This window comes from Saccopteryx bilineata, chromosome 4 (genome assembly GCF_036850765.1).
Source record: "Saccopteryx bilineata isolate mSacBil1 chromosome 4, mSacBil1_pri_phased_curated, whole genome shotgun sequence".
Classification (NCBI taxonomy): Eukaryota; Metazoa; Chordata; class Mammalia; order Chiroptera; family Emballonuridae; genus Saccopteryx; species Saccopteryx bilineata.
Window position 1 is genome coordinate 189,653,309 of NC_089493.1, and position 16,831 is coordinate 189,670,139.

Genomic DNA, 16,831 nt, shown 5'->3' on the forward strand with positions numbered 1-16,831 from the left:
CTTTACCCACTTTACCCTTTTATTATGGCCTCCGAGCATGTGTCCAGCCTCCATTTTGGATGGTCTGGTAATTATTACTCCAGCTAGACCATATTATACAGTCCAGTGTGTTCACTGTAATCTGACAAATTGTATCACCAGATACAATAAAGGACGGGGCATTTTAGTATTAAAACTGCCATCTTTTCTGATGCTTCCAGCAAATATTTCTGGACCCTGGTATCATGATGCAGGGCTCCAAGCTTTACAAGAGATACACTAATTACTTATCCACAAGTCCAACAGAGTTGTTGGCCTGACCATGTTCGGCAAAGTAACCCTCGTAGGCTTATTGGCTTCCACTCTAATAGGAGCTACTGCTCTTACACAAAGGATTCAAAATGTGCATTGTGTCCATTGGCTCAAAACACTTGCTTGGCTTTCCATGATCTAGAACACATTAATTGAAAGCTAGAGGCAAAGCTGAATGCATTAGAAACTATGGTTCTGAATTTACGTGATCAAATTCAGAGCATTAAAGTACGCCAGCAACTCCTATGTCAGGCAGCCTTTCAGTGGATCTGTTGCCTCTGTTCCCTATAACCAATCCCAGTGGGAATGGAAGAAAATCAGAATGCATCTTCAAGGAGTTTGGAGTGATAATAATATTAGTATTAATGTAGCTAAGTTACATAAACATATTCAAAATATTCAAGATAGCCATAACGATATTGTTAGTCCAGCACCGGTAGCAAATCAACTTCTTGATGATTTACAAGGCTTTAACCCTTTTAATATGCTTAAACATACTGCTTGGTATTTGATTGCTTTAATAATATGTTGTATAATTTTGTTTTGCTCGTGTTCACTCAGATGTCGAGTCATCCAAAGACAGCTCTTCCAAGTGAAGGTAGCACACCATCGCCTGCATTTAAGAAATAAAAAAGGAGGGGGGGGGAAGGGAGGGGAGGGGCACAAAGAAAACCAGATAGAAGGTGACGGAAGACAATTTGACCTTGGGTGAGGGGTATGCAACATAATCAAATGTCAAAATAACCTGGAGATGTTTTCTCTGAACATATGTACCCTGATTTATCAATGTCACCCCATTAAAATTAATAATAATAAAAAAATAAAAGGGGGGTAATTTGGAAGAGTGGCCTAAGAATAGAATGTTGTCTTAAACAGATATTCATGCGGACCTAGGGACGTCAGGTCCCTAACATGACTATGACAGATATCATTTGTGTGGACTTAGGCACCCCGGGTCCCTAACATGACTATCTGCACAAGAGGCTTCTGTACTCTGTTTGCCACTTCCTATCTCCCTCAAATACCTACTAACTATAAGATGATTTTACCTGGTGCACTGAAGCTTTATGATAAGTAAAGAAACACCTCCATTTAAGAAATAAAAATGGAGATGTAGAGAGCCGCTGCATCTGAATGAGTCTGGCCTACGTACGTACAGCTGAGAACAGAGAAAGGGCCCTGCTCGGCCTTGAGTGACCTGGCAGGGCAAGGTCACTAAAACAACCTGGAGGCTGTTCAAGGTATTGACGCCAAGAGCAGGGCGGCGAGCACACAGCGCTCCCGCAGGCTCAGGGTGTCCTGATATGCTTGTAGGATAGATTGTTACATAGTTATCACCTCCACCCCCAGCACAATACCCTCTGGTGTGAGCATATAAAATAAACAGGCCTTCCAGCCACAGCAGCAGTGTGTCTCCATCAGAGCACCATGTCCCACCTGGTCCGAACTCCATCTATGTCTCTGTGTTTTCCTTTATCCTCCGTCGCCCCCTCTTGGGTCTTGGCTTCCCAGTGGCCTGGGGGCGGTGCATTCGGATATTTGGGGAAGGAGCTGATTGGCCCACGGCGGGGCTGCTCAGGCTCAAGACTACGTTGCTGTCTTGTTGTGGGGCTGTCCTGTGCATCGCAGGATGGTGAGCAGCACCGGGCCTCCCGCTAGATGCCAGTAGCATCCCGGGCTGAGAGCAGAGAATGGGGGCTGTCGGTCCTGGCCAGCGCCCCTCCGGGCGGGCGGACCACCCAGGCTGTCTGACAGTCCGTGTTGCCCCGAACCTGCCTCCGTCACAGCCCGTTCAGATTCTCTGGCACTGGAAGGTATTAAGTTCATGTCGAGGGCATCTTGATGGAGGTTAGGTACCTGGCCCGTGTGGCCCTGTCTTGCTCAGGAAATGATGGGGAAAAGGAACAACAAGCTGGGACCATTTTCTAACTCTGGGCGCACCGGATGCCCACCAGGGTCTTGCTCCCACTGGGACTCTTCACGGCACCTCCCTAAAGGGAAGCGAAGGTCACCTTTAGGTAGATAGTGGCGGCCTCTAGATCCTTGTGGCTCTGTGTTCAGTGAGGCCAAGGCTCCTGAGGATGCCCAGGGCCAGATGCTGAGGGGTGGACTCCGGCCCCTCCCCTCCCCCACCTGCTCACCTCCTCAGGCCTCCCCGGGCCAGGGGCTCGGTACCAGTACCCGCCTCCACGGGGCCTGAGTGCCAGCGCTGCGGCTCAGCCTTCCACCCGCGGTACCGCGTCCCAGCCCACGTCCGGGTCTCCGCAGAGCCTCCCTGACTTCTCTCGGTGACGTACCCGCCTGGCTACTCTGTCATGTCCTCTCTGTTATATCACCTGATGTTGTCTTTCTTTTTTTCTTTTTATTCATTTTAGAGAGGGGAGAGAGAAAGAGAGAGAAGGTGGGAGGAGCAGGAAGCATCAACTCCCATATGTGCCTTGACCGGGCAAGCCCAGGGTTTCGAACGGGCGACCTCGGCGTTCCAGGTCGAGGCTCTATCCACTGTGCCACCAAAGGTCAGGCTGACGTTTTCTTTCTTTATTTGTTGATTGGCACTCAGAGGTTAAGCTCCAGGACAGCAAGGACTTGGTCTTGGTCATCCCTGGGGTCTCAGTGCGCAGACCGGTACCGCCACATAGCGGATGTTCCAGGAATGCGCGTGGGAGGCACGAGTAGAGGACATTGAGGGAAGCGCCCCGGTGCCGGGGGTGGGTACCTTCCTTCAGGTAAATAGTGTCCTCCCCTGACCTGCAGCGGCTTCCTCCCTGCAACCTTGGCAGCCACGCACCCTCAGACCCCAAGCCCTGTGCTGGGTTTCCTCCCCCACATCCCTGGGGAACTGTGGGATCTATTTCTTCCCACCTCATCGTCCCGAAAGCCGATTTTCCTCACTAACGCCACACCAGACTGCCCCCAACTCCACAGACGCAGCACCGCTTCCCCAGGGTGCGTGAGGTGAGGCATAAAAATAACACACACCACAGAGCAGGACTGAAGCGACGGTGTCCACAGGAGCATCCGAGAGCTTTCCTGTGACTCGTCCATTTATTTTAATGACATCAGAATATGACAGTCTGTTGGGAAAAAAACAACACATTTTTTTTTATCCTGTCCTGGGGAAAAGTGGCACTATTACATTGTGTTTGAAAACATGTTAATGTTTTTCCTCATAGAACCTATTATTAGAGCAGTAAGCTTTGCCAAATGTCCATTTCTGTCTCCGCTGGTCCTGGCTAGCTGGCATCTGTCACCAAGCCTCCCCAGGTGTTCCCTTGGCGCCTCTAACCCTGGGTGGGAAATGTGACTAAGCGCCACCAAGCCAGATGGAGCGCGGGCTTCCCAGCCATCTGCGTGTCCAGGAGCAGGCTGCGCGGGAGGCAGGGGTGCTTCCCTGGCCCCCCAGCAGGGGCTGGAGGGTCTCTCTCAAGCTGCCCTCTGCCTGGATGCCCACTGTGGGTTAGACAGCGGGGTCTGCTCCTGCCTCTGGCGTTAAATCGCTGGATGACTGTGCTCTCTGGTCTAGCCACTCCGTTTCTCTGGGTCTGTTTCCCCACCCACCAGGGACCCACCCCTCAGCTTCCTTCAGTTCTGATATCTGGGGCCCTGGGAGTTTTTTGAGGGGTGGGTCCGTTTACACTGGGGACCTCTGCTCCCAGCAAAGGCAGTGGTGACTGCTCAGTCTCAGGGTTCTCCTAGGGGTGGAGCCGTATGTGGGGAAGGGCAAGATTAGCTCATTCCCTGTCCTGGTCACTCCTGGGTCCGCCCCCCAGGGTCACCCGCGGGGATTTCCTCCTCTCTCTCTTGCCCTGGGAGACGGCCCTCCCTTTCCTTGTCCCCGTCCTCCTTGTCCTCCTCTCTGTCATCTTTCTGAAGTGTCAGACCTGAGTTCTAGCCTATGAGACTGAAAAGGCAAAGCCATCTTACACAAAAGACCTTTCGGCACATCAATAACAGCAACAACAACAGTAATAATAACCGCAGCACCTTACATCCCAGGCCTTTATTTACACTTTACAGAGCTTTTACATACATCACCTCCTCAGTCATTTTAGGGCCCCTTGACTGAGTCAAGAAAAGAAAGGACCGTCCCTTCCCCTTTCCCGGAGCCCCGCTCAGGAGGAGACAGAGCCCCGTCTGCCCGTGTGTCCGTCCCCAACACAAGCACTGACCCATTAAGCGTGGAAATTACCCAGCTGAACTCTTCCTGCCCTGTGCGACTTCCTGTTTCTAGAATTTGGCTGTTCAGAGAAGAGAATTCTAATCTCCATTTGTTAGAGAAACTTCATTTGGGGGGTGGTGGATATTTTTAATGGTCTTGCATTCGGCACTTGGTAGAGTTAGGGCTTCCACAATTGAAGGGAAGGCTCGAAATCACCCCCAGGCCACACTGAGGGGAAGAAGGCTGGCTTGGCTGACTGTGGCTGGACTCAGGGTGGGCCCAGGGGGGACTGGCAGAGGTGGGGGGATCTTGGGTTCCTTGGGGAGGCAGAAAGCCAGGGGCCCTGGGTGGGGCTGATGGGCTCTGTGCCGCCTGGGGAGAGGCTAGCGAGGACTGGGGCAGGTGGAACAAGGCTCAGCTCCATCTGCCTGGGGGAGGGTTGGCTGGCGGGGCATGGGGGGTGGGAGGGCAGTGGGCAGACCCCGGGAGACCCCTTCAGGATGGCACTCTGAGCTACTGCAGACTTGTGACCCACCTGGAAATCAGCATTGTCATTCACAGCAAACTAAAGTGAATGACTGGGAGCCCCCAAAGCCATTCTGGGTACAGAGCCCCGTCTCCTTCTCTAGGACTCTGTGTACTCTGCCACCAGTTCTTGTCCTAAAACTGTGGTTGCTATTCCCCCGCTCAAGCCCCTCTGGGCCCATGCTCTCACTGTCACCTTGTCACTGTGGCTCGTTATGGAGAGCCTGCCTTCATGCCACCCACTTCTCTCTGTTCCCCGGTGTGCGTCCCCCCCTCCTGCCATCCCAGACCCCTGACTGCCCCCAGAGACACCAGGCCTTTCCGTATTTCGCTGCTTTTTAACAGGCCGTTCCCTGGAAAGTTCAGCTTCCTTTCCCGTTGTCCCCTGGTGAACTCCCGTTTGTCCTTGAAGGCCTGGATTGGAAACTCTGTCCTCTCGGCAGCTACGCCCCTTGTTCACACTCCCGTTAGGGAATCTGTATAATCAGGAAACTGTTCTTTCGCACAGTTGTTTCTCTGCCCAGACAGTAGGGTCCTTAAAGGCAGGACCTGTTTCCTTGTCGCGGGGAGGAAGCTCTGGAGTCAGGCGGCCTGGGCCCAAATCCTGGCCCAGCAGTTAGGCACCTGCTCTTGTGCAAGTTCCCGCACTTCTCCATGACTCAGTTTACTCCACTGTAAAATGGGCTGGTAATGTCTCTACCACAGAGTCCAGAGTTAAATAGAAAAACAAAATTAGAATAGCATCTGACATATAATGTAGGAAATACCAAGTAAATCTCACTGTTAACATTTGAAACAAGGTGCAGTAAGTACCTGGAACATCATGAACATGCATATTTGTACATAAATTGTTCCACTGCGTTCTTCCTTCCTTCCTTTCTCTGCTTCCTCTTGTCCTTCCTCCCTCCGTCCGCCCCTTATCTGCCCCTCGCCTTGTGCTCCCCCATCATCCTTCCCTTCCTGTGTCTCTTCTGGAGACCTTGAGCCTTTGGTCCACCATTGGTCCTCCCAGAACCACAAGGCTCATCTACAGACCCTCAGAGCTGGGAGGCCCATGCTCTTCGCTGACCCTCTGCAGGGGGGTTCTGGGGGCGGAGTGGGGGCCCTTGGAGACAGGCAGTTGGTGTGAGTGGCTGAGCCAGGAAGGTGGCAGGGGCAGCTGAGGGTGGAGGAAGGCCGGGGGGGGGGCAGGCTCCCTTCAGGGGAGGCGGGCAGTTAGTTCTCGGACTGGAGTCTAGGTAGAGCTGGCTGCCTTTGCTCACGTTCCCTGATACATAAGACCCTCTGTCTAGAACCACTCTGGATACTAGGGACACGGAGTAAGGAATGACCAAGACAGAACAAGAGCAGGAAAAAAAGGGAAAACCTTTCTTTCCTCCTCTGGTAGGGCTTCCTGGTGAACTTAACCTGCCCGTCTCCTGTGTCCACGCCATTCTGGAGAAAGAACACGGAGCTTTGCGTCTGGGCGCCCAGCCTGGCTCCTCTGCCTGGATGTGTGGCTTCAGGCAGGTTTCAGAGCCGGGGAGAGGCCGTTTCCTGCCCTGAGGGACAGTGCCGAGAGGCATTGGAGACTGAGCATCTGCTCAGGGGCTTGGTCATTATGATGGTGGCCTGCAGGGTCAGTGTAAGCCTGAGTGCCCATAGAAAGAGCCTCCAAGAACTTTCCAGAATCAGACTCCTACCAGGCCTGTGAGGAGGCTTGGCTCCAGGCCCTGGACCAGGCAGACCCGGAGGGAGGGAGGGAGGGAGGAGCGGGGCAGAAGTTTCAGAGGAAGGGCGGGTGGCCCGGCCTGAGGGGACAGCATGACCGTCTTCCTGTCTTCCTTCCCTCACCCAGAGGACGCTCTGCCTGGGCAGGGGCGGGGGAGGAGCAGCCGTTTCAAATTCCGGCAAAGCCTGTGTCCGAGTTCAGACAGTGTGGTGCCAGAACCCGGGGCCGGCCAGGAAGGAGAAGGGTCTGCGTGGGTGCGGACCCTGGGGCAGAGCTGTTGGGGGGCTTGGACAAGGCCAGTGCCCCACGGCTGTTCCTGGACGTCGGCAACCTGGACGTTCAAACGTTTAGAGAAGAAACGGGACAATCTTGCCTTTCCCACCTTTGCACCTTTGTCCTTTTCCTGAGCTCACGAGCAGGGCGGGGCTCCTGCCAGGAAGGTTCCAGAAACACGCTGCCTCCTCCTTCCGCACACGGCCTTTTGCGTCGTTATTCTTATCCTTTTGTTTAAAAACACTTTTATTAATCTTTTCTCTTTAAAATTTTTAACAGCTGTTTATAAAAACATGACACATACACAACACAAAACTCAGTAAAAATAACTCACTATATGGTACATATACTCAGATGGTGTGATATATTTATATAATAAAAGATGAAAATAGTCACTTTTCATAATAAAAATAAGTTCTATTTTTTTTTGTTTATTTTACAATATACTTAATACTCTCTTCTTCTTTTCCTCTCCAGCTTCCCCTGCTCGACTCCGAGGCCCGGGGCGTCCCCGTGGCTGTCCCGCTGGGTCCAGCGGCGAGGTGGCCTCAGGCGCATGCGCGGCAGCCGCACTCTAAGTGTCTCTCCACCTCCTCCACGAACGAGGAGCCGTCCGCGCACTGGAAGACGTATTTCCGCCGCTTGCTGCGCGTGGGCTGGCAGCACTGGGGCCCGCAGCCCCCGCGACACTCCATGACGGGCACCTTGGAGGCCGTGGCACACAAGGCGTAACCTTTCTGGCGGCGGATGGCCTCACGGACGACCTCCCCCTGGCAGGGGCTTTCTGCAGAGGGCAGAGAGGTAAGTAAGGTCAGGGCGCGGGGCCTTGGACGGCTGGGAGGACCCACGGGCAGATCCTGGGCAGGCGGCTCTGAGCTACAGACCATATGTATTCCTTCGTTCATCCACCCATCATCCATGCTACAGGGGGGCACCTCCGTGCACCTCCCCACCCCAGCCATACCCACTCGCCCATCCATATCTACCCACCCAGCCAGTCCTGTCACCCACCCACCTCCCCACCCACGCCCATATCCACTCGCCCATCCATATCTACCCACCCAGCCAGTCCTGTCACCCACCCACCCACGCACCTGCCTATCATCTTCTCCCCCTCCCCTCCATATCGCCCCCCCTTCCTTCAAGGAACTTCAAGACCACATTTCAAGTGGCAGACAGACTCCAGGCTAAATCCTGTGTTCTGACACACTGCACCACACATGCTGATAATCCAAATCAAACGCCAGTTTTAAAAAGCAAGAACCAGGAGATTTCACCTAGTGATTGGGTTTTGGCTCCTTTGAACACCAGGAGGTCTGGCTAGGCGGGGCCGCCCTCCAGCGTGCCCATCCCCACCACCGTGGGCGCCTGTCCCGGGGCTGTGGCGTCCACAGGCGGATGCTACCTGAGAGGGGAGCGGGGAGGAGCGCCTCCTGGTCCTACAGGAGCACACAGCCCAGGGGCCGGGCGTTCTGGGAAACAGGCTGGAGCTCAGACCCACACGAGGAACGGGGTGACCAAGCCAAGGAGCCCGGGGTGCGCTGTCCCACAGGTCCCAGCGAGAACCGGTGGGCGGGATGCTGATGCTGCATGACCCCCCCCCCCTACCCAGGGGCCCTGCCCGACGCCCCCTCTCCTGTCCTCACGGCATCGGGAGCCCGCCTGAGGCCAGCACTGGTCCCTGAGCCAGGCCCCTGGGCCACGTGGCCTCAGTCCCCATCGGGAAAACGGGACAGTCTCTCCTCCTGAACCTCGCAGGCTATTAGGAGCGACTGTGAACGAGGAAGGGCTTCCTGCATTTTAAAACTTAAGGTGAGTAATGTGATGTGACGTGAACTTTAAGCTCCATATCATTTTGTGTGAGGATCCAGACAGACCAACACCCACAAGTGTGGGGCACAGGTAGGCAGAGTGGGACCCACGCGCCGGCTGATGGGAACGTGAGTGCTGACGATGGTGTTCCGGCAGTTTTTCTGTTAAGTTGAAATTCTTTCACTATGTACCAATAAAGTTTTCCTTAAATACTGATTTGAAGACTAGTCTTTCAGTGAGGTGTACAATGTGAGCGAGTCCTGTGCTGTCCAGGAACCTGGGCAGGGAGTCAGCATTCCCTCCACGGGCTCTGACATCGGAGGGGAGTAAGCTTTCTCTCCACGGGCTCTGACGTGGAGACCGGGATAAGGGAAAGAGGTGAGGGGAGGACCCAGTAAGAGTAGAAAAGGGGGAGACACAAGGAGGGAGGGGAAGATGGTGAGAAGAGGGGCGATACGGCAGGGGCGGTGGCTGAGGGTTCAGGGTTGTGGACAGAGGGGAGAAGGAAGGCAGAGACAGGCCAGAAGGAAAAGCAGAGAAGGCCGAAGAGTGATGGTAGAAGGGCGAGGACAGAGGGGAGGAGAGGGGGCATGGATGAGGACAGAGGAGAAAGAAGCATGTGGAGAAGGAAAAGCTGAAAAGGGAGGAGGAAAGAGGAGGATGGAACAGGGGACAAGAGGAGATGGCAGGGTTAAGGGGAGAAAAGGAGTTTGGAAAAAAGTGGGAGAAAGAAGAGCAGTGGGAGGAGGAGACTGGAGAGTGAAAGAGGGAAGAGGAAAGGTTGGAGAAGGAAGAAGGAGAAGAGTGAGAGGTGTGGCGGAGAGGGAGGGCAGACAAAAGAAGGAAGAAAAGAGGTGTGAGAAGGGAGAGAGGGACAGGTCAAGGGAGAGGATGGGGTGCAGAAGGAAATGAGGAAAAGGAAGGAGAGTCCTTAGGAGACTGGGATACGGGAGAGGGGTGAAAGGGAGGACAGAGCAGAGCAGGGGAGGGAGGACGGTGAGAAGGGGGAGAGATGGGAGAAAACAGGGGAGTAAGGAGAGAAGGGGGGAGAAATGGTAGAAGGGTGAAAAGGAACAACTGTAGCCGAGTGGAAAAGGAATGCAGAAGAAGGAAGAGGAGAGAAACGGGGAGGGCAGGAGGAGGAGGAGAAAGGGTTGAACGAAGACTGGAGACCGGAGAGGAGAGAGGGGAGAGTCCCGAGAAGGCAGAAGAGGGACTGGGAGTGGGAAGAGGGGAGCAGAGAGAGGGGTGGGAGAGGGAAGAGGGGGCATGGCAGAGGAAGAGGAGACAGAGGGAAAGAGCGAGGAGCAAGGCCAGATGGGAGGGGGAGAGGGAGGGGAGAGGGGAGGTGGGAGGAGGAATAGGAACACGAAGGGAGAGGGGAGAAAGGAAAGGAGAATGAGGGGGAGAGATGGGAGAAGAGGAAGGCAGAGGGAAGGCTGGAGAATGAAAAGGGGAGAAGAAATAGACCTATTGGAAAGAACAGGTGAGTAGTTGGGAGACTGGGTGAAGGGAGGACAGCAGAGAAGGGGAGAAGAGAGGAGGGGAGGGGAAGAGGGGGAGAAGGGAGGGGAGGAGAGGCAAGATGGCAGAATAAAGCAGGAGGGGGAAGAGGAGGCATGAGGGGAAGTGGGAGGGAAGGGTGGAGAGGGGAGAAGGTTGTAGACAGATGGGAGAGGAGAGGAGAGTGGAGAAGACAGAAGGGAGGAGAAGGAAGAGGAGAGTGGAGAAGAGCGAAAGGAAAAGGGAGAGGGGGACAGATTGGAGAAAGGGGACGGGAGAGCACAGGGGAGAATCTAGAGGAGACTGGAGGGGTAAGAGGGGAAATGGGAGAGAAAGAGGGGGAAGGGAGGGGAGAGCACAGGGAGAATCCAGAGGAGACTGGAGGAGGAAGAGGGGAAATGGGAGAGAAAGAGGGGAAATGGGAGAGAAAGAGGGGGGAAGGGAGGGGAGAGCAAAGACTGGAGTGGCGAGGAGGAAGAGACGAGGACAGAAATGGGGAAGGGAAGGAGGGGAGAGGAGAGGTGGAGTGGGGACACGAAGGGAGACCAGGGAGGAGGGACAGGAGGACTGGAGATGAAGGGGAGGAGGATGTGGTGAAGAAGGGAAGGCGAGGTGAGCTGGAGGAACAGAGGGAGGGGAGGGAAGACACTGGAGAAGGAAGAGGGGTGATGGAGGAGAAGAGAGGGAGACGTGAGGTTGGAGGGGAAGAGGGCAATGGGACAGGTGCCATGGCAGAGGGAGAGGGGAGGGGAGGAGAGAAGTGGGGAGCTGGAGACGTGAGAGCAGAGAAGGAGGGAGAAGGGATGGAGGAAGGAGGGAGAGGAGGGACAGGACAGGAGCTGTAGGGAGAGGACAGGAGGTGGGTGAGAGGAGACAAGCTGGGAGCAGAGGGAGGAGGGAGGGGTCAGGCGGCGCAGCCCCACCCTGTTCGCAGTGCTCCCCGCCCCACCTTGTTCGCAGTGCTCCCCGCCGAAGCCCGGCTGGCACACGCAGTGGGGCTCTCCTCGGTCCGAGACGTGGCACTGCCCGTGGTGACACTTGAAGGCGGAGCAGGCGCTGGTGGAGTCATTTTTGTGGTCACACAGGGCCCCTCCGTAGCCGTCCGCACACTTGCACACGTAGGAGGTCCCGGCCGTCACGCATTTCCCGTGGTCGCAGCTGTTGGCAGAGGAGGGGATGAGAGGGGACCAGGGGAAGTCCCCGCAGCTGGAGGTGTCTGTCCCCCAGCCGGGGCCCCAGATCTCCGGGACTGTCTCATCCCATGCTCTGCCCTCCGCCGGCCCAGTGTCAGCCTTCCCTTAGATACTCCGCCACGTGTCTGCACTGGCCGGTGTCCGCTGCCAGTGGTGCCCACAACGTGCGTGGCTCAGAACGCACGCGTTTCAGGGACAAGCCCCTGCACGGAGACTGCCTTCTCTGAGCGTTCTAGTTGCCCTGCAGTCTTACTTGCTAACGAGGCTAACGAGTCCCACCGCCGCCCGCCCGCCCCCTGCCATCAGCCACCTTCTCCACCCCGCGCGGATGGACACACTGACTGACGCTCAGTCTACCTTCTAATCATGCCGACGACGCAGGGGCATCGCCTCTCCCGGGGTGACGCGCGAGCCATGGTGCACAAGGACGTCCTCATGCTAGGCACACACACTCAAGAGCTACGCAGGAGACACTGACCCTGTATGGCTGTCCCTCGTTTCTGACTTAAAATGTCACTTCCCACCTTGTTCGGCTGGCTAAGTCACCAGGCTCGGCTCTGGTGTGATTTCTGGCTCGTTGGGATTAACTAACACTGGGGTTCTGGGTCTCTCCTGTTCACCACTGGGCGGGGCACATAGTAGGCCCTCCGTAAATGTTTGTCAAATAGGGACGATGAAGCCCTGGAATGTGATCCTGCACGTGGCGCACACACCTGGCGCCTCGCTCTGGCTCCTGCTGGGGCGCAGCTGAGTCTGGGCTGACTGCCCCCCTCCACTTGCCCACGGGCGCCTTTTTCTGATTTGCAGGGAGGCTGCAAATCAGAAGCTGGGCACCCTGATGCCGCTGAGCTGGGCCTGTTGTTTGCATAAGTGCTGGCCCTTCTCAGGAGCCACACTTGTGCAGGTCCTGCCTGCAGTCTGACCACAGTCCCTCTAGCTGCCGGCAGGGCCCAAGTCTATGCTGGGGGCTGAGCGGGGAGCCCTGCCGTGGGGGCACTGACCTGTGGCCAAGGCAGGGGTCCAGGGCCTCCTGGTCACAAAGCGGGCCGGCCCAGCCGGGGTGGCACTCGCAGACCATGCTGTCCTTCTCCAGCGCGCGGCACAGGCCGTGCTTGCACACGGTGCAGGACTTGCAGCCGGGCGAGACCCCCAGGGACTGCGGCGGGAGCGCCTTGAAGTCCTGCAGCTCGTTGTTGATGCGCACCTCGTGGATGCAGCCGTGGAAGCCGCCCCGCGGCCGGTCCGCGCCCTGGCGCAGGGCCGACAGGCCCGTGGACGTGGGGATGCCTGTGGGAGGGGCGCCAGATCGCGGCCTGAAGGCCCTGCCTGCCTTGCCCACCAGCCCAGACCGTCCCCATGGAGGAGATGGGCCCGATCCTGGGACCTGGTCCACGCAGCGACACGCACCCTCGCCCTGCACTGTGACTGAAAAACTGCTATTTGCTGCCATTATTTAAATACAGAAAATATCCCATAAAAATCTATATTTCAGGTTTCTCTAGGAAAAAAGGTCTGGCCACCCACAGCTGGGTAGCCACCTTGGCGAGATGGAGGACCGCCCCCAGGCAGGGGTGGACAGTGCATGTCCACGGCTGTCCCCATGGCCTCTGCTGGTGTCACATGCCTGCGGGCAGGAGAGCCGGGCAGGAGAGCTAGAGTGGGGGAGAGGAGCTGGGGTGGGCACAGCCTCGACCAGCGGTACCCTGGGGGTCTGCTCGGGGAGAGAGGCCGCGTGCGTCACAGACTGAGGGGCCTGGACCCGGCCTCACCTCCTCCTTCCCCATTCCACCTCCCCCTCCCCGGCCACCCCGCCTGAACCACTTATAGTTCTTGGAAGGAGCCTGCCCTGGCTAGCTCTTCACCCTTTGGGGATCAGCTTGGACATCACTTTCTCCAGGAAGCCTTCCATGATTGGCTTTGGCAGTGGGTGCCTAGACGAGAACGGGGCACCCCGGCCAGAGGGCCTGCGTGCAGCACAGAAGGCGGGCGACAGGTGGACGCAGTCGGGGAGGCGGGAGCCTTACCTCCAAGGTAGAGGGGGCTGTTGGCGCTAACCGCCGGCTGCTTCTGGAGCTTCCCCAGGCTCTTGGGGGCCCCCTTGTCCACCACCAGGTTCAGGGTCTGGTTCAGCATCACCAGCTCCACGCTGTGAAACTGCCCGTCGTTCACCGTCTCCACGCTGGGCAGGAGAGAAGGGGAGGCCAGAGGGTTTGCCGAGTGTCTCCATGGCCTGCTGGGCACTGGGCTCCGAACTTGGCCAGTATTACTTGCATTTCCTGTTACTTTTTATTTGCAAATAACTTCAAACTTACACAAGTTGCAGAAATATAAACAGTAGAGAGAACGCCCATTGCACGTGCAGAAGCTCCTACCGGCCCCGTGTTGTCACTTACTCTCTCTCGGTCCATCACTTCTCCACACACATGCGTATATACACGTATGCCTATCTATGCATGCAGGCGTGCACGCACAGGTTTTCTGAATTACAGGTACGTCACGTGCAGTGCGGCCCTTTATCCCCAGATACGCCTGTGTATTCCCTAAGGACGGGTGTCTCTGACGTCAGCACGGCACAGGTCTCCATCTAGAACTTAACATTGATACCATACTTGTATCGAATCAATCTGTATTCTAATTTTTCACTGGACCCAATAATGTCTTTTATAACGTTTTTTCCCCCTGTCAGTACAAGACCCAGTCCAGGACCAGGGCCTGGGTTTGGTCAGTATCTGCGTCCCTTCCTAGCACCTGGCAGAACTGTGCCAGACCCCTCCTCAGACCACCCCGGGTCCCACCCTCCTGCACGCCGTTGGGACTGTTGTTTACGTAACATATTTTTCTTCATGCGCTCCATTTCTCCTCTACACGTCAGTGAGGATGCAGGGCTAGCGTAGTTCTAAGCATTATTGTCTACGAAATTATTTTGTTGTGATTTTTTATACATTTTTTTCTAAACATAATAAAAAGTGATCTTCTAGTTAAAATGTCAGCAGCTGTTTGTCCCACCTCCCATCCTCCCGTGGGCTGCTGACCACACTTGGGGGAGTGAGGCCCTGCGACACTCCCGCAAGGTCAAGGTCGGTCTGCTATCCGCATCACACGGCCCAGGCAGTGGCCCAGAGAAGTGAAGTGCTTGGCCTCAGGCCCCGCATCCCCTGAGCGATACAGTGGGGATTTCCACTGAAGTCCAGCCTGTTCTGACCACACCTGCGGTCCCCCGCCCACAGAGCCACTCGCTCAGGCCTTCCCTGTTATTTGAACCCCATGATCATTCTATGGTGTGGTATCAGAGTACCCCACTTCACAGATAGAGAGACTGAGGCCCCGCTAGTATGGTCCAGAGAGAATTCATAGGCAAAACTTTTGACTCTAGGGTTCTGCTCTTGCCACCCTACCCAGGCAGGGACTGGGAGGGACCAGGGAGTTTGGGGATAGGGCACCCCCTCCCCTGAAGAACATGGCTCTCCGAGGAGCAGGCTGGGCTCTGTCTTATCCAGTCAGGGGTGGGCAGGAAACATGGAAGCTCCCTCTCTCCTTGAAGTTCCCCGGGCAAATGGGCTGAGAGGAAGATCCCGGCAGGCACAGGCACATTGCCAGTGACTGACTCCGAGTTAGAAATGTCAGCAGCCAAAGAGGGGGAGAAATGCTTGGGAGGAGATAGGCAGAGTCAGGGTGCAGCAGAGAAAGCAGAGCCTTTTCCAGCCCTTCCTCAGGGACCACGGCCCCATCACAGAAAGCCCTCTGGTCTCAGTCGTCTCATTTGGAAAAAGGAGAGAGTACCCTAAAGAGTTATGGTGATGACTGAGTCAAAGGAGGTGCGTGGAAGTGCTCCACAGACTAAATTACTGGGAACATGTGAGCAGTTATTATTAGCAATACTTAGAATATTAATAACAAGAACCTACCACTGTCCACCAACATAGTAATCCCTGCTCGAAAGCTGATCTTTGGGAGCAAGTGATGGCAGAGAAGACATCTAGGAGGCCAGGACCCTCCCCAAACCACCAAAAACCCTCTTTACACATGTTCCTCTCCACCATCCACTCATCTGCGCACCCATCCATCCGTCGACTAGTTCACCCATCTGCCCACCACCCCACCCATCACTCCATCCATCCATCCACCTATCCATCCATCGGCCCACAGCTCCATCCATCTGCCCACCAATCCATCCACCCAGCTGCCCACCACTCCATCCGTCCGTACATCCATCCATCCAATTGCCCACCACTCCATCCATTCATCCATTCATCCATCCATCCATGCATCTACCCATCCATCCATCTGCCCACCACTTCATCTATCCATCCGGCCACCACTCCATCCATCCATCCATACGTCCACCAATCCATCTATCCATCCATCCGTAAATCTGCCCACCACTGCATCTATCCATCCATCCGCCTACCAATCAATCCATTCATCCATCCATCCATCTGCCTACCACTCCATCCATCCATTGATCCATCATCCATCTGTCCAACACTTCATCTATCCATCCGGCCACCACTCCATCCATCCATCCATACGTCCACCAATCCATCTATCCATCCATCCGTAAATCTGCCCACCACTGCATCTATCCATCCATCTGCCTACCAATCAATCCATTCATCCATCCATCCATCTGCCTACCACTCCATCCATCCATTGATCCATCATCCATCTGCCCACCATTCCATTCATCACCCACCAATCCATCCATCCATTCATCTGCCCACCCATCCATCCATCTGCCCACCACTGTATCCAACAACCCATCCATCTGCCCACTAATCCATCCATCCATCCATCCATCCATCCATCCATCCATCCGCCCACCAATCCATCCATCCGCCCACCAATCCATCCATCCACCCATCCATCCATCCATCCATCCATCCATCCATCCATCCATCCATCAATGCATCCACCTGTCCATTCATTGGCCCACTACTCCATCTATCCATCCATCCATCCACCACTCCATCCATCCATCCATCCATCCGTCCACCAATCCATCCATCCATCCATCTTCCCACCACTCCATCCGCCAATCCATCCATCCATCTATTTATTCATGCATCCATCCACCAATCCATCCATTCATCCATGCATTCATCCAACTGCCCAGCAATCAATTCATCCATCCATCCATCCATCCATCCATCCATCCACCCACCCACCCACCCATCTGCCCACCACTCCATCCATCCATCCATCCATCCATCCATCCATCCATCCATCCATCCATCCATCCATTCGATTCACCCACCAATCCATCCATCCATCCATCCACCCATCCATCCATTCATCCTTCCATCCTCCCAACATTCCATCTGCTCACCAATCCATCAACCCATCCATCCATCCGTCCACCACTCC

General features: G+C 55.5%; 1 protein-coding gene across 2 annotated transcripts in view; it reads right to left on the bottom strand.

Moving 5' to 3' along the window:
- Positions 1-3,336: 3,336 nt before the first annotated feature.
- SLIT3 (slit guidance ligand 3) overlaps positions 3,337-16,831 on the bottom strand; it is a 606,305-nt gene continuing 592,810 nt past the window's right edge. For both annotated transcript variants that reach the window (XM_066273226.1, XM_066273228.1), the window contains exons 33-36: positions 13,492-13,646; positions 12,469-12,754; positions 11,224-11,432; positions 3,337-7,743 (exon numbers count right to left, since the gene is read on the bottom strand). In XM_066273226.1, coding sequence (XP_066129323.1) covers positions 7,508-7,743; positions 11,224-11,432; positions 12,469-12,754; positions 13,492-13,646 — 886 coding nt within the window. In that variant the 3' untranslated portion in view covers positions 3,337-7,507. The remainder of the gene's footprint in view (positions 7,744-11,223; positions 11,433-12,468; positions 12,755-13,491; positions 13,647-16,831) is intronic.